The 21,452-nt window shown below is 37.8% G+C and overlaps 1 protein-coding gene across 5 annotated transcripts in view; it reads left to right on the forward strand.

The window, feature by feature from the left end:
- Positions 1 to 12,062, forward strand: part of RNF217 (ring finger protein 217) — a 106,391-nt gene extending 94,329 nt beyond the window's left edge. For 4 of the 5 annotated variants that reach the window (XM_045573277.1, XM_045573276.1, XM_045573275.1 and 1 more), the window contains one exon: positions 1,145 to 1,992. In XM_045573277.1, coding sequence (XP_045429233.1) covers positions 1,145 to 1,218 — 74 coding nt within the window. In that variant the 3' untranslated portion in view covers positions 1,219 to 1,992. Of the gene's footprint in view, positions 1 to 1,144; positions 1,993 to 2,657; positions 2,923 to 10,451; positions 10,458 to 12,050 lie in introns of those variants that run through there. The other variant, XR_006740088.1, reaches the window with a different exon arrangement.
- The last annotated feature ends 9,390 nt before the right edge of the window (positions 12,063 to 21,452 follow it).

Raw genomic sequence — 21,452 nt, forward strand, 5'->3', positions numbered from 1 at the left:
ATGATTTCCATACAACTAGTCTTTTAATAAAACAGACCAGTGGCCTAGAGCCCAGATTTTTAAATTCTGAGTTCAGGTTGGATCATCAAAGAAAAGAGGCTCCGGTACATACACCCTTGGATGTTTGGTTTGTTCCAGTGAAAGAGTGCCCTGGGTGGGAAGAGATACCTTTGAGTGATAAGAACATATACCCAACATATACTTGAGCACTGACAAATCAAAACTGTATCAGCGATTTGTATAGTTTTGTGCACAGAAACATAGTAAAATTCGTTTTTGAAAGCAGTGGTTTCTGAGACTCTAGCTTTAAAACACCCTAGAGAGCCGGGCCGGTTAAGCACAGGCTGTGGATCCCTCTCCACAGTTTGTGATTCAGTGTCAGGGCAGTGCCCATGGGTTTCTAGTTCCAAAAATGTCTCAGGTGATGCTGCTGCTGCAGGACCAGAGACCACACATTCACAGTCATTGCTGTAGAGCACATTAAGTTAAAAGCTATAGGTAGAGGCACCTCTGATGCCTTTCACATAGTGGATGGCATTTTTTTTCCTAAATAATACTATAACTTTTCACATGTAAAGTTCTATTTAACGAGTAATTTGCACATGTAGGACAGATGGAATTATAAAGTAACTGACATTTATTACAATGAGCCAGTCTTTATGTAGTAGATACTATTGCTATCTGCATTTTACAGTTGAGGAAACGAAGGCTTCCTGGGCCTTTTAAGTGGTAGAGCGGGGGATGAAATCTGACATTTGGCTCCGCAGCCCATGTTGTTAAGTAACACATTATTCTGTCTAAATTATGGATATCATAATATGCAGATGGTATAACTAGAGCTAATAAATAAGACTTAATCCTAAGGTTTGATATTTTGATAGAAAACATTGTTCCATTTTCAAACCGATATCACTGAGACTGTGAAAGAGGGGAGAGACCTAAAGAAAAACAACAAAGAATGAAATCTTGTAGAAGTAAATGCATTTTGTGCCATAGGTATCTCTCCTCTTTTCACTTTCATATATGGCTAAATTATGATGATTTGGAAATCATTTTCAAAATGGAAGATTTTCAGCTATGTAAACTGAAATGCCTCTCCTTCTAATGAGCTCACTGTGTTGTTTTGTTTTGTTTTAATCCCTAGGTTTATTTGTATTTCCTATCTATTGCCTTTGTAAAAAACAGAGAAAACGATCACGGACAGGGATGCACTGGTGAAGTGCACATCACTTCACTTACCTAAGCTGGTCCGGGTCGGAGCTATCCAGAATGGCACACCCGCCTGAGAGTTGCGTCTTGAAACACAGCGAGAGGACCCTTCTGCCATCCGTGTCTCCGTGGCTCTCTGCAAGTCACCATGCCTTGAGCTCTGTTGCACTCCCCACATGGTACCCTGGCCTTTCCTGGTGTTGATTGCTGCTTTTATAAGATGGTCACTTTCATATACTCTAAACACCTGTGTCATAATTCTGATCTTCTTCATGGGTCTTGGGAGAAATTATTTTGCGTGAGGACCAGTTACCCCCAGCACTGTCTGAGCATGCCTCTCCCAAGAGTTGCTTGGACTGTCTTTGTACCTGAACCCTCCTCCAGCCCATCTCTGAGACTTGGTGTGAGCAGCCAAAGTGCCACCTGTCCCAACAAGCAAGGCCACTCACCCTGCTTTCCTCTGTGGCCCACGCAGAGTAATTCCTTCCTCCTTCAGATGCTGTCATTGTTTAAAAAAAAAATTTTAAAAATCTCAGTGCCCAAAGGGAACTAATGAAGTTGTTGAAAAGAATCATGAGTTACTGAAGTGTATACGTGTAGGGGTGTGAATGTGTGTGTGTATAAAGATTTGTATTGAAATTCGACCCAGTGACCTTGTACTGGTCAACTTCCACGCCTCTACACTCTTTTCCCACATTTTCGTAGATCTCTTTAAAGATGATGGTTCCTTTGTGAGCGTAATTTGAGAATGTACTGAATTAAAGTCCATTTAGACAACAGGCTCTTTCGATTGTGGACCCTTTTCTATTATCTTGCTCTCTCTTTGTCACACACATGCACACATATGCGCACACACACACACACACACACAAATGTGTGCCTTGTCACCCAAGGATTATCAAACTTTATAAGCTGACAAAACTGATTGACTAGTTTTAGGAAATTCTCAAGACCTCAACATTCAGTCTTTCAGTTTTATATTTTGGCTTACGTGTTTCACTATATGAATAAAAATTTTAGGGAGAATTAGTTAATTTAAATGGCAGGGTTGCTGTGGAAAAGACTGTGTAAGCCTTTAAATAAATCCCCATTCTGCTAATTTTTTTTTAATAACTTGTAATTACAAGTAATTCTGCTTTAGGTCAAGGTGTGGCATCATTTACTCTATCTTCTTACCTCTTTCACTTTTTAATTTGTCTCCAAGTTTTATTATTTTTGAAATATTTTTTTCTTATGTCTACTGCTCATATGCATAATAATGTGTTGGTATCTTCTCATAGAGGGGTAAATTAAAAAAAAAAAAGTTGGTATTTATGGGTTTATCTAAAATATAAACTGTTTTTGGAGAAGGAAACCAAAAAAATGAAGGAAATATTTTCAGGAAGTTTTAACAAGCTGAAAAGTTGTCGTAACTAAATTATGTTATTTCTTTGTTTTCATCACAAAAGTTCATCAGCAGAAGGGAAGTAAAGACCCCTAAGAAGACTGGTTTTCACTTGTTTCCAAATGCTTAAAATTAGTTACCTGCATAGGTATAGCATTAATTTCACAGCAACCTTGTGTGAGTTGAAATAGATGATGTGAGAAAACATGCATTAACATGGATAGTGTGTCTTGTTGAATTCCAAAGTATAAGAACATTTATGATTTTTATTTTATCTAAAAGTCAATGATATTCAAATTTCTGCATGACACTCAGAATAGCTATATCTAGTTAGAGGAGGGTGTGCCCTATGGTTCTGGAATGTCAGATTACTAAAGGATAACATGATACCAGAAAAAAGTGATGTGTTATATAATTTCACAATATCATCTTTCCATCCATCCATTCATTTGACAAATATTTATTGAGTGCTTATTCTACATGCTCTAGTATTAAAACCGAGAGAATAAGAATTTCCATCTTAAATCCATGTAATTTTTCCTAAAGTGCTTAATTTTTGTAAATTTGTCTCTTCCAGACTTAGGTGTTAGTTTGACGATACGTGAATATAATAATTCTAATCTAGTGGATATGGTTATGTGTGATATGTCTGTATATATACTATTTCTATAGAAACGTGTATATATATATTATCCATATATTTATGTAGGATATATATGTATACATATACAATACCTTTGTAGATGCATATGAATACATATGCCACAAACATATATATATATATACCAACTCGCTAAATAATATACTCACTGGTCTTAGATAATCTATTTTCTTAGGTGTTATGTCTGTTGCCTTTGGCCTACTCAGGGATTTTTCTTTCTTTCTTTGAATAACTATTCTTTGGGAGATACTTTTATATTATTTGGAAACGTTCCAATTTTCCAATTACCAAGTGGTATTTGTTACCAGTGAAGGCTGTTTCATCAATGCTTCAGCAAGCATGCACTGTGTTACATAGGATTGTCCTTTTTCTATAGCATGGATTTAAAAAAAAAAATGTATGTGTGTTTTCTCTTTAAAAGTTGTTATAGATGGGGCCTTTTATTGTTGGTGACTTACTGTAATTTGTGATTTTTTAAAACTAAGTGGCATTAAGATCTTAGAAAGAAAGAAGGAAAAAAAAAAGGATTATTTATATGTCAGTGCCAACATTGAAGTTAAAACTATAGTAATAACTTTTGGAATGAATTACAAAAACTGCTTTAGAGAAGGAAGCGTACACATAAAATGTCTTTCTATCCAAAGCTTCTCATTTTTATATGTTTTTATTGTAAATTTAATATATACGTTTTTTTAAAAAATCAAGTCATATAGAATGCTAACATACAACTTTCTCTACCTAACCCACTCCTTATTTTCTGGGGGTAGACTCTGTTAGTAATTTGGTATGTGTCCTTCCAGACACTTTCTACAGATATACTAACAATTGTGTGTGTGTGTGTGTGTGTGTGTGTGTGTGTGTGTGTGTATTAGTTTTATACAGACAGAATATCAGCATTCTTACTGTCCTGTGACTGTTTTCCATTTTATTATATATTGGTAGACACCTTTCCATAAGGGTTTAAATAAGACTTACCTCATTCTTTTATAAATTACTACAACATCTCCCACTGTGGGGCTGTACTTTAATTTATTTAATTGGTCCCCTGTTGATATCAACATCAGTTTTTACTTCTCTAGTACAAAGCATCAGTGAGGGTCCTCTACATAAATTGTTGTCACTTCGTGTTAACATTTCCATAAGTTCTTAAATTTGGTTTCTATAACACATTTGTAGTGCAATGTTAATGCATTTTCTGTGAATGAGATCATAGAGACTGTATATTTGAGATCTTTTTCTTGGAGAAAAAAAAAAGATTATATAGGAGTGCATAATTTTAAAAGAAAAGCGTCTTTTGCAGGATAGTTTTACTCGCGCTTAATTAGCCAAATAAATACTTTGCCAAGACATCTAAAAGAAAATTAATGTCATTCTAATAAAAAATAAAATTTAATGAGATATCTATAAGATATCCAAGGAAGATTCATTGATATTTGGATAGCCTCCTTTTAAAACTTGAGGGATTTAAATGAAATAACCAAACTGATAATGTTTGTCCCATTTTCTGGTAAACACTATCCGTGTTCATGCATGTTGCTGCACAAAGGAACTTAATTATGCCATTGTGAAAAGTAAGAAGCAATATCTTGGCAATTATGAATGGCCACCGTTATCTATAGAAAAATAGATGAGATGGTATGCAGGTTTGGTGGTTTGTTGGGACGGTTATAACTTGTGGAATAATGTGAAGCATCCCTTTCACAGTGAAGCTTAGCATTTCCTAAGAACCTCTGCGTGCGGACTTACCCAGAGGGCTCAGACCTTTGGTACAAGCAACATCGTGTTGCCACCACCTTGGTTTTCTGATAGGTGCTATTGTATCCTGAAGATGGAACGGACAGGAAAACCATCAAAGGTAATTAAACACCACTGAGTTACAACCTGATATCTCTAATTGTGCTTTCTGGCTGAGGTATCAGGATTCAGTGGTGCTTGTCTGGAGATTCCTTGTCTGGCCACACCCACCATCTCTTGAGTCCCTAAGTCCCAAGTGAACCTTTATCTTTCAATCCTACCACCAAAATATATGACCTTGGCCTCCCTAAAATACCCCAAACCACTGTAATCTCTTCTAGTCCTTGTGTGTGTGTGTGTGTGTGTGTGTGTGTGTGTCGCCCCCCCCCCCCCCCCCCCCATTTATCTCTACTCTGATGCTCTAGCTTTGGTTCACCGAAAGACAAGAGGAGAGGAAGGACACACACACACACACACACACTGGCATGTGCAAAGCATCAGCATTCCTTCCTGACCTGTGTCACATTAGGATACATCCACCATGACATCCATCCAGTTTCTCCTTTGTTAAACAATTGCGATTATTTTAGCATTGGACTTGTGTGCTGCCTGTTAAATTCATAATTACTTTTTTTTTTTTAAGTTAGTGGCCTAAATAGTACTACTTGGTATATTTCATCAAGGACTTCAAAATTTAAAATTAAATTATGCCAAAAGCCATTTTTAATTTTATAAACAAGCTGCACATATGCCTTAATGAGAGTCTTCCCATTGGGTTGTATGCCTGACCTTTTATGTTTGTGGCTGAAATCTATCCCAGCTATGGAAAGTAATGTTTCCTGTGGTTAGCTTTATTTTTGTGTTAATATCATAAACATAGCCTTAAAAGTCATTAATGCACTTTGAAACAGTTGTGCCATTGAAGTATTTGGACAGAATGAAAGAAACTGGTTATATTTATTTGTGTCAGTTCTTTAAATTTGGGGGGCATTCTGAAGCTGAAAATTTAAAACAAGTAAAATATATCTGGAAATTTTAGGTAGCTGAGTTTCTGAAATTATAGCAATTCTAAAAATTGGTCTCGGGAGCTCAACTATAGCAAATAATTAATAAATGCTACCTAATAACCTTGTTGGGATGTTTGTTTAAAAGATCAAGTTAATTTCTACTGCGAGTTTTAACTGCATTTTTGTATGTCATGAAATCTATCAAAGAAAGTCCACTAACGAGATATAAATGAAAACTATCACCAATGGCTAGTTTGAGAGTGTTTGTTTTCCAAGTCTTCATAACTTAAGTATGACGTTTTCCTCCTCCTATGGAAAGTAAGTTCCAAACTTCCCATGTTTAATGTGTATAACCACAAATATTACTTTAATAAGACAGAAATAGTTTCACAGGATCATTAAGATACGATCTGAACAAAAGCAGAGGCCCCAAAGGTGGGGAGTATTTAATACAGTGAAATGTCTTTTGGGAGCAAACCAATGATGCAGACCCTGAAAAGAGAAAGGCAGGGCAACTCTTTGCAACTGTGGCTTTCAGGGCAGAACGAATGCTCATTTCACAGCTAAGAGTGTGCGGCTCTTCCATGGCGTCCCACTGTAGTGAGGCCGGAAGGGGAGTAGCCGTTATCCAAGAAGCAGAGAGGCAGCAGGTCAGACCTGTGGCTGTCCATTTGGAGATTTGACTGGAGCCTCCACATATCACACACACAGTGCCAATGTTAGAAGCATGTAATTATGCTTATGACACACTACAAATGGGCATAAAGGCCAATACATTATTTGTTGTTGTTATTATTATTATTATTATTATTATTATTTTAAATACAAAAGATTGTCAGTGCTCTCCGCTCTCCCCACATACACCCCAGTTCCTTTTTACCTTATATATAAAAGCAGTTTCATTATGTGTATTTAACTCTATGTCACCTAGGTTATATTACCGATCAAAACTTTTTTCCTCTGGTCTCTCCATTTCGATTACTCTGTTCCACCATTCATGTTAAATGGTGCTCTTCCCTGCTTGTGAAGTGACACACTCACACTTCAGCATTGAGTTCCTTTTTTGTTGTTTAGATTTCCTGGTTGTCTTGCTTTTCCCCCTCTGTGGTTCCCTTCCCATCTTTGCCAAATGTGGGATAAATTCTGTCTCAGCGTTAACTCCTCTGACACTAATGAAATGAAATGCAAACACTGAAAGGACTTCATAATTTGGTAATGGTAGTGAGCATAACCTACTTTGGCTTATTTGTAAATTAAAATATATCAGAAGTACCTGGGACAGAGATGGAGAACCCTGCCCAGCCCTCTACAAGAAATAAAATGAATGAGATAGATGTCAGTTGGATCATAGAGCCTAAAATACTCTACAACCAAGCCTCATGAATACTGTAAGGTCAGTATTGTGTTTGCATATTAATTGAGCAGAAAGTGCGTGTAGACATTCATCCAACCTGACAACAGCTCATTCATCCAAAATGGCCAAATGTATGACTTATGGCAGTGGTCAGCAAACTGTGGCTTGCGAGCCACATGCAGCTCTTTGTCCCCTTGAGTGAGGCTCTTCCACAAAATGTCACATGTGGGTGCACACATACAGTGCAATTGAAACTTTGTGGCCCAGACACAGCAGTTGGTTTTCGGCTCTCAAAAGAAATTTCAATCGTACTATTGATATTTGGCTCTGTTGACTAATGGGTTTGCTGACCATTGGTTTATGGTCTTCGTTTTAGCAAGGAAGTCCCACAGCTTGGATTTGGGGCTGCATTTATATAGTATGGCATTTGTATGTAAGACTCAGTGACGGGTTTATAGTTAGAATTTTTGGTAATCTATAGATCACATTAATTTTAACTGATAATTAGCCCTATTCCCGAGAAACCATTTGTCATTTGCAAATATTCAACTGTTTCATTGGTATGATTTTTTATACAAGCCACACACAAGATATATTTAATATCGGTTTAGTACATGAAGTGGGAAAGTTAAGGGAGAGTCACAAGTATTAAAGGGTCCCAGAAATTGCAAAAATAGTGCATTTCACAGATTCTGCCTTGCAGCTGGCACGCTGTGCTGTCTATCAGTTCCCCACAAAACTGTTAGGTGTTCACCTCATGTCCCGGTTGGGAAAACAGTCTCAATAATCCAGTAAATTCTTAAAAATAACTTTTTAAAATGACCATATATCCTTTGTGTCCAAATATACTTTCACTGTTCCTTTCAAATAATACTACCTAATATTTATATAAATATTATGCTTTATGTTCCTTTGTAAAGAAAATTCTAAAATATATGATTTTTTTAAATTAGCTGATTACAAGCCCTTTTTCGAAGGCTTATTTTTTAAAAAGTTCCATATGGCCATAGTTTACTTTTGATATTTGATCCTTTTCATTGTAATTAAAATTCTATAGATGGTATTGAAAAAAGTAACCAATCTTATAATTCATATGATACTTAGAATAGTAATGGATACATATCTGGATATATAAATCCATTTACCTTGACAAGGACAATCTGTTACAGATTTTTATTATAAAAATTAATTGACAATCTTGTTGCTTATGAAAGCAAGTATTATTAAGCAGTAGATTTTGAGGTTACAGAAACATTTTTATGTAGAAGGAATACAAAAACAGTAGCATTAAAATGTTTTTATGTTAGTACATTATTTATTAAGATGCCACAACAATTAGTTGTTTTATTTCTATTTTAAACAAAATTGATTATAAGACATTCATGAAACAAATATATTTATATGTGTATATACCTACTGCAAAACTGGGACAATTAAATTATTCACAATCTCTTTTTCTACAAAAAGTATAAATTGCTAAAGAGAAAATTGTTTGGATGTTTAATATATTGGTGTATACTCAGAAATTACAGTTCTAAGGAATAATTGTCATCTCATTTGAATTATAATATATCCCATTTAATTAAGTTTTCATGAACAATAGCAAATGAGAAGAATTTTCAATTGTAAGATGAATGACTTTCATTAGTAGCTTATACCAGATCTTGTCTGTTATTTCATTATATTACATATTTTTCATTTTATGTAAAATAGTGGTCATTTTCCAAATAATGTCATATTTTTATGTTTAAATTAGCCTAGCTGAAAAGAGGTTCCAATATGTTTTCAATGATATTGGAAAATATGTAATTTTATTAACTTTTTTTTTACATTTCATTAGTCAAATTATTAATTTAAGTAGTCATAAAACTATGTCGAGGAAACAATTATGAATGTATTTTAAGAAAAAGGCAGATAGAAATAAATTTTTAAAATATATCATGTAGAAATCCCTGAAAGAAAATTGGAAAGGAAAAAAAAATGCTGTTGAAATGAAAATGTTGGAAAATAAGGAGTATTTAAGACCTTAATCAACTTCTTAATGCCAAATGATTATTTGTGCTGTTAGTTTCGTGAATTGTGCTTCTAACATATTACATAATTCCCCCCATTTTTGTGTTGATACCTTTATTACTGAAAAGAAAGGAAGAAGTTGGTGAGTAAAAGCTATGGAAACTGGTTTTATTACCATGTTCCACTAGTACTAATGTATAGTTCCCTGTAACCTTTCCTCCGGTGCTTTTGTGTGATGAGAGTGTATAACATTTATATATGTTACTGGTGCCTTATTTTTTTCACTTGACTTTGTTTCTTATCTAAAGAGCCATATATTTTTTGTGACTGTTCCCTGGTCCCTCTATTTAAAGTCCTGATGAGACAGTGAACCTTTGGGATGTAAATAGGCTGCATTTGCTATCTCTACCCACTGTGTTATCTCTAGAACAATGTGAGCCAATGTATTTTTCTTAAAGTCATTGTTCATTTGTAAGCAAAAGTATAAAATAAAAAAAAATTAAACACCATAAATTAAAATCATTACAACTGAACCATTTTTAAACCACACACACACACACAAAAGAATGATGATTATTAATGTTTAAAACAGGAGCTGGAATAGTTTACCTTTTGTCTATTTAGGACAAAATTACTTGGCAAAAAAAATAAAAGTAAGTATATGGTACTTCAGGAATTTGACCAGTTCTCTACAACTTGTCTTTGGCAACGTATTATCTGTCATTTTCTTCCACACACATGCTGAAAACCATGGTGTTCGCTATTTACATTCAGTTCTTCATTCACAGTGGGCTCAGTGGACATCCAGACATTGCGTACAATACATTATGTTGCTCTTCTTGGTCTTTTGTGTTAGCTCTCTATAAAAAGCTAGTTTTGTTGTATTCTTCATGTACCACAGTATGTAATTCAACTTTTCCTGATGAATGTGTGGTGAATAATTAAAATAAATCATGTGCTTAGAAAGGACACAGGCTGTATGTGCAAATATGTGTTAAATATTTGACAAAAAAAAAAAAAAAAAGAAAGAAAGAAAGAAAAATAATCTTCCTGCCAACACAGATATCCTGCTGGACAGGACTTGGAAAGTAACTTGTTTTAAAGCAGTGAAAGTTATAAATCTCTTACCTCAAGGATGTTCAATGAGTATGTATTGGTGTGCTGCTCCTTCTTAGTAAATACAATCTCACTTGCTGCTGGCAGCACAAGCACCCGACATCAGATCACACAAAGTTCAGGGGCAAGTCTTTCAAAATGGATACCTTGTGATATTTTGAAGTCTAATTTTGGACACTCAAATATCCCTATTGTCTTGGGGGGGGGGCTATTTTATTGTTTTTGTTGGTTGATTGACAATGGAAGGGTAATCTTAATTATGACATCTGATTTCTTGGATATAAGGATACTCTACTGGGATGAAAAATGTAGTGGGAATCACCTGTTTTGAATGTCACTGTCTGAGATGTTGTTTGGATTCTTGTGGAGTGCTGTGTACTCCAATGATGTGTGCAGCATCATCTAGCAATGCCTAATAAAAGTTTTTAAGAGAAAAGAATCTTGTCTTTTTTTCCAATAGATTTCGAATTTAAATAACTTAAAAGGTAAAATTTGACAGTGCCAAATTGTAGGTCTTAAGGACAGTTCTGAGGTCTCTTGAAGCGTCCCTCTGTCTGATTTCATGAGAAAGTAGCCAGAGGACTGCTCCACCTTGGGGCCCAGGAACTGAAACATAACAGGTCAAGATGTGATCTTTATCCTGCCAGACTTCTGGCTACTGGCTTCTGCCACTTTAGGGTTGTTGGTTATCCAAAGGGAAAGGCTAGGTCTCTGTGTTGAGAGAGAAAAAAAGACAACAACAACAAAACATTTCCAGAACTAGGATTTAAAGCTAAATAAAGTCATGAGGACCCTCAGTTTTAATATCTTCAGTCATTTGATGTAGGTCCCTCTCATCCAGTATGACCATGTTATGGGTTAAATTATGTGCCTCCAAAATCCATATGTTGGAGTCCTAACCGCCAGAAACTTAGCATGTGACTATTTGGAGATAGGACCTTTAAAGAGGTAATGAAGGTAAAATGAAATTATAGTAGTGGCTCTTAAACCAATATATTAAAAGATAAAATAAAAATGGAGCCCTAGCCGGGTGGACATTTAGTTGGAGTGTACATCAACGTTTTTGCAGGTTCAATGCCTGGTCAGGGTGTTACTGTTGTAACTAGCTAGTTAATAATATTTAATAATAGGAAGAAAGCAAAGGGGAGGCCAGATATTATAAGCATGGGCATATGGGTAGCTTCACCAGGAAGCTGCAACCGTACCCTCCCCAGACAACCACCAGTCCATTCCCTGCACATCACGGAGGGGAAAGGAGGAGATGGGCACGTGGCAGGGAAGTCAGCGTCCCATAGGGAAGGTGCTTACCTGTCAGTCTAACCTGGGAACAAAGATCCTTGGCTCAGAGGGTGGATCCCAGTTGCAAGCCTGCCGCCACTTGGGAATACATAATCCGCAGACAAAGGCGTTCTCTCCTTCTCCCCTTGCTTGTCTCCTGCTTCCTTGCACTCGCTTGGTCTATGGATATCCTCTCTAGCCTACCCCGAGCTCCTAGAAGCTGTGTGGCCCTGGGCCACGCAAACCCTACACACCGTGGACGCAGATGGGAACACAAGCTACCCTCGCCTGAAGCTGGACTTGACTGTGCTTTGGAGCAGAAACTCTGGGCCCCGACTTGAATCCTAGCCCTACCGAGGACAAAATGGGACTTCTTTCTGGGCGGGACATAGGGAGGTGGGACCCTGAAGAGGATCTCCCTTCATGTTACCTCATCAGTACAGCTTTTCACAACACCTCATACTTCCATGGGGCCACAGCAAGTCCTTGTTCCTGTGGCACCCCAAGGAGCCCACTTCCATCAGTAACGGGTGAGGACACAGAGCACACACCCCACCAATAACAAGGGTACCTACCTAGGTGGCGGGTTCGATCTCTGGTCAGGGAGCATATGGGATGGGAACCATCTTTCCCATCACATAGATGTTTCTCTCTCTCCCTCTCTCTAAACATAGCCGCAGGTGAGCATTAAAACAAAAAAAGATGGGAGCAGCATGATGCCATTCTGTTGCCTCTGCTGGTGGTGACTCCTCACCGAGGGTTACTATACTGAACATAGGGCTTTCAGTCTCAGTTACATTTTAACTTTAGATAGATAAACAACCAATGATTTCAGTATACATATGTCTCAAATATTTTATATATAGGAAATTACATATATACCAGGCATGATAGACATAACATAGGCAGACATGGGGTCCAATAGACAAGGTGACAAATCTCACCTGTGCTGTTTAGCTCAGGGAACTGGGACAAGTTACCTAACCTCTCTGCACCTAAAATTTCTCATCTGTAAAAGTGGAATCCACCCACCTAGAAGGATGGTTGTGGAACTGAATGCCTGTTATGTCATAGCTTAGTTGACTGGAACACCATCAGATGCATAGTGAACAATGGCTTACATACTTTTACAGGAATGAATGAACGTTTATCCTCTTCACTAGATGCAATTTGCTGGAAGACTGGGGCGGTTTCTGACCATCCCTAGGACAGGACCCAAGACTGACCACAGAACAATCTAGGGCACACACCAGGCCTCCACTTGAAAACTCACTCCACACCCTCCGTTCCACAGAATCACTAACTCCAGGCTGCAGGGCAACTCTTCTGGAAGACAGACAGCCGATTTGACACAGGCACTGTTTTCCTTCTAGAGAGAAATGTGCCATTGCTTGTTACAGTGAAACAGACAAACAACGGGTCCATGCTGCCTATCACTTGAGCCAATTAAGCAGAGACTGGGTAATAAATCAAATGAGCATTTATCCCAGTTCTGCTGGCAGTATGGGGGAGTGACAAGCCATCCACAGAAATCTGCTCTGCACCCCACCATAAGCCAGATGCTTCTACTGGATAGAAGGATAAAGATTACACATGGAAGTAGGCAAAGGGTCATGTCAAATGGTTAGTTTACAGGTAATGTGGGCTGGAGGTTCACAAAGGCCTTCACGGATGCAAAAGGGCTAAGGGGTCTTCAAAGGGCTGACAGCTCAGGTTTCCACAACAAGGTTGTTAATCTTTCCATGATAACAGGTGGCTCCTGGATGGGGAGAATGGGCTGCATTGCCAGGTGAGGTCCCGTGTGCGACTCCCAGCCAGTTCAGAATGTGCCTTCTTTAATCAGAACAAAACAATCCCGGTGAACAGAGTATGATTAATCTTTCTTACAATTAGAGCTGGTCTCCAACATTCTATTTCTGCCCCTATCAACAGCGCAATGGTAACAACATCTCACATTAAAATTGGAAAGTTACCTAACTTTTCAGGGCCTGTTTCCACAGTTGAAAGCACACTCCTCCATGTGAAAGTGATCCTAACTAATTTAAATGAGTCTAAAAAGGCATTCGGTAGCAATATAGGCAACTCCCATTTTATTAGAAAACCATTTGAGTGGCATATTTATGTCCTAGAGCTGGGCTGAAATTTCCTGTTTCTTTTTACAGTATGCATTTTTTTTTTTTTTTGTATAATCAATTGATAATGGTGAAAAACTTCTAAAAAGTGTATTATTTGTGTACATAGGCTATTTCTGTTCAGGAATGAAAATCATTGTAAAAATCATTTCTTAATGTTACTTTTGTACCCAGGAATTTTACTCTTGTCTTGCATTCTTAATCAAGACGAAACGTACATAGATACGATGGTGTGGGGGAATGAAATCTAAATCATGAGTCTAAAGACCTGGATTCTACTGCCTGCTCATGGGTGCTGTGTCCAATTCTCTGTAGACGAGTTTCCTTCCCTTGATATGGGGAAACTGCTCTCTAACATACTGTAACATATTCAATGAATAGTAATCCTATATAATAAATATGTAATATGCAAATGGTCATTACAAGTGTAACGACTGACCAAGTAACAATGGGATCACGGGTCAGCAGGGTGGGGGCAGCGAGCTACAAGCGGGTGGCAGAGATCTACAGGAGGGGGCAGGGCAGCAAGCTATAGGGGGGAGGGGAGTGCAGGGGGAGGAGGGCGGGGAGCTACAGGAAGGCCGGGCAGCGGGCTGAGAGCTACTGGAGGGCAGCAGCAAGCTACTGGCAAGCTACTGGCACACGGATTCATGCACAGGGCTACCAGTATGTAATAAAATTAAACTATAGTAGTTCAAAGCTTCTTTTACGATTTTGTAAAGTTGACTTTTGCTTTGTCAACGGCACTAGGTAAATACATATACTGTGGGTATGGTTCATATGGGAGGCCCAAAGCAGTGTTCAGTGCATGGAAACTCCCTTCTCCCTCCCCTCAGCAAATAGCTCTTGACCCAGAGAAGGTCATGAACAATCAGTGGGTTGTCACTGTGAGCCCCTCCTCCAATGAAGATGCTTCTTCCTCTGGCCATTAAACCTGGAACTAACACGTACTGGCTTGCCAAATGAGAATGTGGGATTGCCCAGTTAGACAGGATTGTATACCTAAGGACGTTCCTGGGCTTAGCCCACCCGCTGTAGAAACTGGGCGCAGGAAGTGCCCTATCAGAAGGACCCCCCCACCCCCCAGCCCACAAAATCACCTAGGCATTCCATGAGCCAGGCTGGGTGACTTCCTCCTCCAAGGGCAGCACAGAGGCCCTTTCAGAGCCCAGAAATAGATCTCCCATTGAGCCTCTGTTTATCTCCTCCGACCATAAAAGCGGCTGGCCCTGCAGGAAAGGCTGTGGCTGCAGTTAACTCCAGGGGGCCCTACCCGGAATCCTGAGCAGCAAGAATAAAGAATGAATGCCCTTCTGGAGTCATGTTGCCAGCTCCTTGCTAGAACCATTCAGTCATCAGAGGAGTCAATCTGTGAACCGAACACACACACACACACATCACTGCAAAAAACTCCCAGTCACGACCGAGGCACTCAGAATCATTCCTGCTATTCTCACAGTTGCTTCCTGGTGACTCTTTATCAAACATCTACCCTACAGATAAATGCTGATGGTGTTTTGTTAAATGAAAAGTATTTAGAAAGGATGGATGGACGCAACTGTATTCCACTGCTTTGTATTTAAACGTAGCTTAGTATTACTAGTAGACTGACAGTAATTATGAAAATAGCAGAATCGGATGTTATTTTAAGGCCACCTCAGGCAATAAGAGGTTGCTGTTGGAACACTCACACATCATTGCTGAACAATTACCAGGTCATTAGGAAACAGCTTCAAACAACTTCATATCTTTGCTAAGAGCCCTTAAAAAACACTCTTCTTGTTACTTATCTTCTATAAAAATGCATTAATGAAGGCCTGGAAAATTGCAATAATTTCATTCACTAGGCTTGAGTCCAGGAACAGAGCTGAGGAGTACCAAATGCAACCAAATGACCCTCTGAAATATATTTCCCAGTGGCTCTTACAACTCAATGTGGTGCTGTTACTCTTCTTTAAAAAAAAAAAAATTATATTTTGATTGATTTCAGAGAGGAAGAGAGAAGGAGAGAGAGATTAATAATCAATGATGAGAGAGAACCATTGATCCCATTGATCGGCTGCCTCCTGCATGCCCCACAATGGGGATGGAGCCATGACCTCCTAGTTCACAGGTTGATGCTCAACCGCCTAGCCACACTGGCCGGGCAGGTGCTGTTACTCTTAAATAAACCAAAATGAGGCCCCAAATCTTTAAACCCAAACTTTTTTGAGGCTGAACAAATATGTTTAAAGCTATAGGTAGAAATTTTTATTATAAATTTCAAGCTTTTTGAATAATACTTTTATTTTATCTACATTTGTTTAAATTTGGCTACTTTGTCAGAGAAAGGAACACTGGAGCAGACCTCAAAACTGTCCTTAACACCTGAAGAAATAATTGATTGCTCTACCCACCTCTGACCCATCAGTCCCTAGCACGACCCTGAGCCCTCTAGCTCATGGGGTCTTGTGATTTTGCCCTACATCTGTAACCTAACACTATTGGGGAGTAGGGTTTTTAACATTAGCTTCCCATCTCTGGATTGGCCAATTCAATGTGAAACTATTTTTTCTTTCTATACTGCAAACTCCTACTTATACACTTATTTGTGCAAATACAAATACAAAGATGGGAGTGTTTACATACAGAAATTGGCAAACTCTATAAACCAGAGTATTTGGAGTGGGGGGGTGTGAGGTGAGGGCAGGGCAGAAGGGCAGAGAGCTGGTTTACCAGCACATCACTACTATGTATATACTAGAGGCTGTTGCATGAAAATTCATGCATTGGAGGGGGGGAGGGGTCCTCAGCCTGGCCTACCTCCTCTCACAATGTGGGAGCCCTTAGGGGTGACACCCCCATCACACCTCTGCTGCTACCACTGCTGGCAGCTCAAACCTCGGCCAAACCTGGTTACCTGAGCCTTGAGCAGTCCTAGTTGGCTGGGCAGCCACAATCAGAGGCTTGCCTGGGCCTCGGGCTGGCCCTGGGCAACTGGGGGGGTAAGGGGACTGGAGGACTCTAGAGGCAGGCACATGGAGCAGCCGGGCCTGCAGGGTGCCTGCCGCCCCAGCAGGGCTGAGGGGACTGGGCACCACCATCCTGTGCCAGTGGGTGCTGCCATCTTTGAGGGTGTTGCAGTCAATTAGCATATTTCCTCCTTATTGGCTGTGGGTGCCACCATCTTTTTAGTGACATAAGGGTCAATTAGCATATTCCATCTTTAATAGGTAAGATGTATATATGTGTGGATATACACAGGATAAAGGTGTAACTAATTTGTAAATTATATTTTTGTAAAATAATAAAAATAAATCAAAATTTTAAAATAATAATACAATAATTTCTTGGTTCCAAATTAATTATCCATAGGAGCCTTCTTATGAAGAAATAGACTTAAAAATATAAAGAACATGTTAATGCCATCACCTACCAACTCATGTCAGTGTTTCTCTTTTTCTCTCTGTCTCCCACTCCCTTTCTCTCTAAAAATCAATAAACTACTCTTTTAAAAAAGAGATAAAAATGAAATAAAACAATATTATTATATCTAAAATTGAGATAATAATAGCTAATTTTAAGGGATATTGTGAGAAATAAATGAGTTTATATATGTAAATTGCCTAGCAAAATGTTTAAAGCAAAATAATCAAGAAATGAGAACTATCATCATCTTTGGACTTGTTGCTGTTGAAATAAGGTCATCTTTACATGCTTATGTTTTAAGTGCTTATGATTTGGAGCCCTCTGGTGTTCATATTGGGCAATGCGATTTTGAATTGGTAATGTTCAGTTTAGATCACTCACATGGAATTACCATTTACATATTATGATATGTTTATTGATTTGTGTGTGTGTGAAAGAGAGAGAGAGAGAGAGAGAGCGAGAGAGAGAGAGAGAGAGAGAGAGAGAAAGAAAGAAAGAAAACGTGAGCGAGAAATGTCAAACAGGTTCCTCTCATGCTGGCCCCAACCATAACCTGGGAATGTGGGATCAAACCCACAACCTTTCCGTGTATAGCACAAAGCTCCAACCAATGGGCCACCCGGCCAGGGCTGAGCTGTTACTTATTTAGTATATTTATTTAAACTGACTTTTTTTCTTAGGGGAAAATAAGTATATTTCCAAAGCCATTGTGCTATCATTAAGATACATGGAAAATCTGTATATTTTCCAACATGTTTGATCTTGGAGTAGTTTATTTTTTAAAATATGTTGTCTTATTTGTTTTTATTTTAGAAAAATATATGTAAACTATAAGGCAAAATAAATTTTCCCCTGGGTTAAGGTCATTTTTACTTAAAAAATAAAGATGATCAGATTGGTGTTTTAGAGAGATCATTTGTAACAGTAGAATGGCTGAAGGAAAAAAATGAAAATAAATTAGAGGTGCCCAAATGAGATTATGCCTGAATCACCCACCTGGAGAAACATAACACCATGGCTGCACTTCTCATAAATCTTAAACCGGGAGAGCTAACAGTCATTTCAGAATATTACAAACAAGAAGGCAGTAATTTACACTCTTAAAAAAAGACTCATTAAATTAAATCATGGAGCTTTTTGGGAGAAATGAAACAATTTAAGAGACAAAAAGTATGGGTAGCCCTGGCCAGGTGGCTCAGTTGGTTGGAAAGTCATCTTGCATACCGAAAGGTTGTGGGTTCAATTCCAGATCAGAGCACTTATGTTGTGGGCTCATTCCCTGATAGGGGGGCACATATGGGAGGCATTGGATCTATGTTTCTCACGTCAATATCAATCTCTCTCTCTCTATCTCTCTCTCTCTCTCTCTCTCTCTCTCTCTCTCTCTCTCTCTCAACATATCCTTGGGTAAGAATTTTTTTTCAAGTAGTGACAGAAGAAGTGACTTCTTAGAATGATATGGAAACACCACATACCAAGCAGAAATCAGTACAATGGCAAGCAAGTCTGAGTGATAGCAAATAGAATCACGATGATGGAATAAAAGATGGAATACATACTCAACAGCAACACGTAAATCATGGAAAAAATATTTCCCTTTTACTTGAATAGTTCTACATATTGTGTACTTAAACATCCTCATGTGGCTTTTACTGAAAATGACAGGTCTCGGTGAAACACTTTAGCTTACGAAACTGGAAATCAGTTGTGAATCTTCTCATTGTGAATTGCCATGACCAGAGTGAGTGTGTGAGTGTGTTTATAGTAGTGCAGGATGGTTTTTTTTAGCAAAAGTGGTTTGGAGATTGTGGAATTAAAAGAAGTTTAAGGTCAAAAGCAAAACTTGAGTATATCCAAGGAGTTTAAAGGACATTGGATTATTTTCTTCCAGGACATTGGATTATTCCCGCAGTTAGATAGATCTGTTTGCTCTCGGATTGATCTCTTCACCAGCCGGTATGGGGCTGCTACACTCAGGTGACAGTTATGGGGAATAATTATGCATTTCCTTATGGAACTGGTTTGAAATGTCACATTGCTTGAGAGGGCCTGCAGTGGGAAGGGTTGTGGCCATTTTCTTCATTTTCCCAGCGGAGGCTTTACATTGTGATGCAGCTCATGAATAGAGAAGCCCTTTCCTTCCTCCGAAAAAGGCAGGTGACTGACGAGCGATGTCATTAGACTCAGAGAAGTGAAGCCTCGACACAGATGTAAGTTATTACTTTTAAAAGGAAGGCCATGTGTGTGTGTGTGTGTGTGTGTGTGTGTGTGTGTTTTCGAATGTTTCCATTAACATGATGCAACTCTTATTTCAGGTGACATTAGTTCATTAAACGTGGTTTTTCATTTATATTTTCACTGACCATTCTCTGATATTATTACTGAATGAACTGTGACAGAAATTGTTTAACTGTTCCCGGGAATGGAGGGAAAGAAAATTAGAAATTGGAGGCAAACTATTGTCTGTGTTAAGAACACTGGCTGAGGAATTTAGTCTGGGATCATATCCCAGCTCCAGTTATTAACTGCCTGACCTAAGTGAGTTAAATAATCTCAGGCCAATCAGATTCAGTTTCTTTGTCTTTAAAATGGGGAGAATAATACCTACCTCCAAGGAGATTATATGAGTGCGCACCCACGGGCACACACACACTATATGACTGAATTTTATTCACCTTCATTTATGGAGAACTTTTGCATTGATAGTAATTTTTCATAATTTCCTCTCCAGAGACTATTCTTATTGATCTTTGGTATCAAGATTATAGCTTTGCAAGGCCTTTTAGAGTCTAGAGATTTCATCCACTTCCCAATTGTAAATTATTTTACAGTTTGCTAATTTTGGTTATTTTTAACAGATAAAAGTTTATTTTTTTAAGTCAAATTATTTTCCTCTATGAAATCTAAACTTTGAAAGCACTTTTCATAGATCAAAACTTAATAAATATTCAATTACATTTTCATTTTTTTATTCCCTAAAGTTTTACATATGTCTCTATTCAATTACATTTTCTTCTAGTTTTTCTATAACCTATGCATATTTGATATTTTAATTTCTGTGAAATTAATTTTGACATATAAAGTGAAAGAATGTATAAATTAAAATTGTTCAAAAAGTGATAAAAAAATTTTCCCAATTTTAAAAATGTACTTTAACATTTCTTTGTTAGTCTTGGTAAAAGACTTCACAAACTTTTACAATGGAGCAATTGTTTTATGCTTACATAACTTTTTAAAAAAGTTTTGAAATATTTAACTTATGGCAACCATATAACTCTACATAAGCACCAAAATAAAGTTTTTAGATTCTTTTAGCATATGTATTTGAAATTAGTGAATGGAAAGTGTTAACAATTCTCAAATTAATTAGAGTTAATATTATAAGGGATATCTTTGAGTTACTAATTTTTCTCATAAGAATTGTTTCATTAACAAACTGCTGGAGAACTCTTTGGACAAATTGATTTCTGTTCTTTAACCATCACTCATGGGGAGAACTGACTACCAAAAAACAAGAACTTCTCAGCGAGGTCTCATAAAATTTTCCTCTGCACAACCCTGTAAGTGCATTTCTTTTCCCACTAGCTTTTATTCAAAAGCTTAAATATTAGACTATTAAATATTAAGATATTTAAGAATTAAAAGTTTATGGTGCTTTAAAATTTTTCTAATTCCCAAATGATTCTTTTTAATAATTATTAATTATGAATTTTTATTTTATTCTTCCACAAATAAGTTGAAACATTGAGCAATATACAGTATTTCCAATTTGAATTTAACTTGCTTCAATTCGTTTTCCAGTTTGCAAAATCAAAATTTAATATCATTCATTTAGTCACATAGTGAATACGAGCTTTCTGATAGGGTCTTAACTGAAACAGGCCTGCCTACCCAAGCCAGGCCCTTGAATTTGACATCAGCAGGTGTAAGAGAGCTTACTTTGGTAAGTTATTATTGTACAATTTTTACGATCAACTTGGATTGTCTATCAGATCCATTTAAAACCCAGTGTACCAGTAGCTTATTTCAGAGTGTGAAAGTTGGTTGGAAGTTTTAGAAACAGCTATGGTGGCCAGTAAACAATCCTTTGCCCTTTTGCAGTGTTGCTTGTGATCTGTCCTGAGACCATGGACAATAGATGGGTGTGCTGTCATCA

The sequence above is a fragment of the Pipistrellus kuhlii genome, unplaced genomic scaffold, assembly GCF_014108245.1.
Source record: "Pipistrellus kuhlii isolate mPipKuh1 unplaced genomic scaffold, mPipKuh1.p scaffold_m20_p_5, whole genome shotgun sequence".
Taxonomy (NCBI): domain Eukaryota; kingdom Metazoa; phylum Chordata; class Mammalia; order Chiroptera; family Vespertilionidae; genus Pipistrellus; species Pipistrellus kuhlii.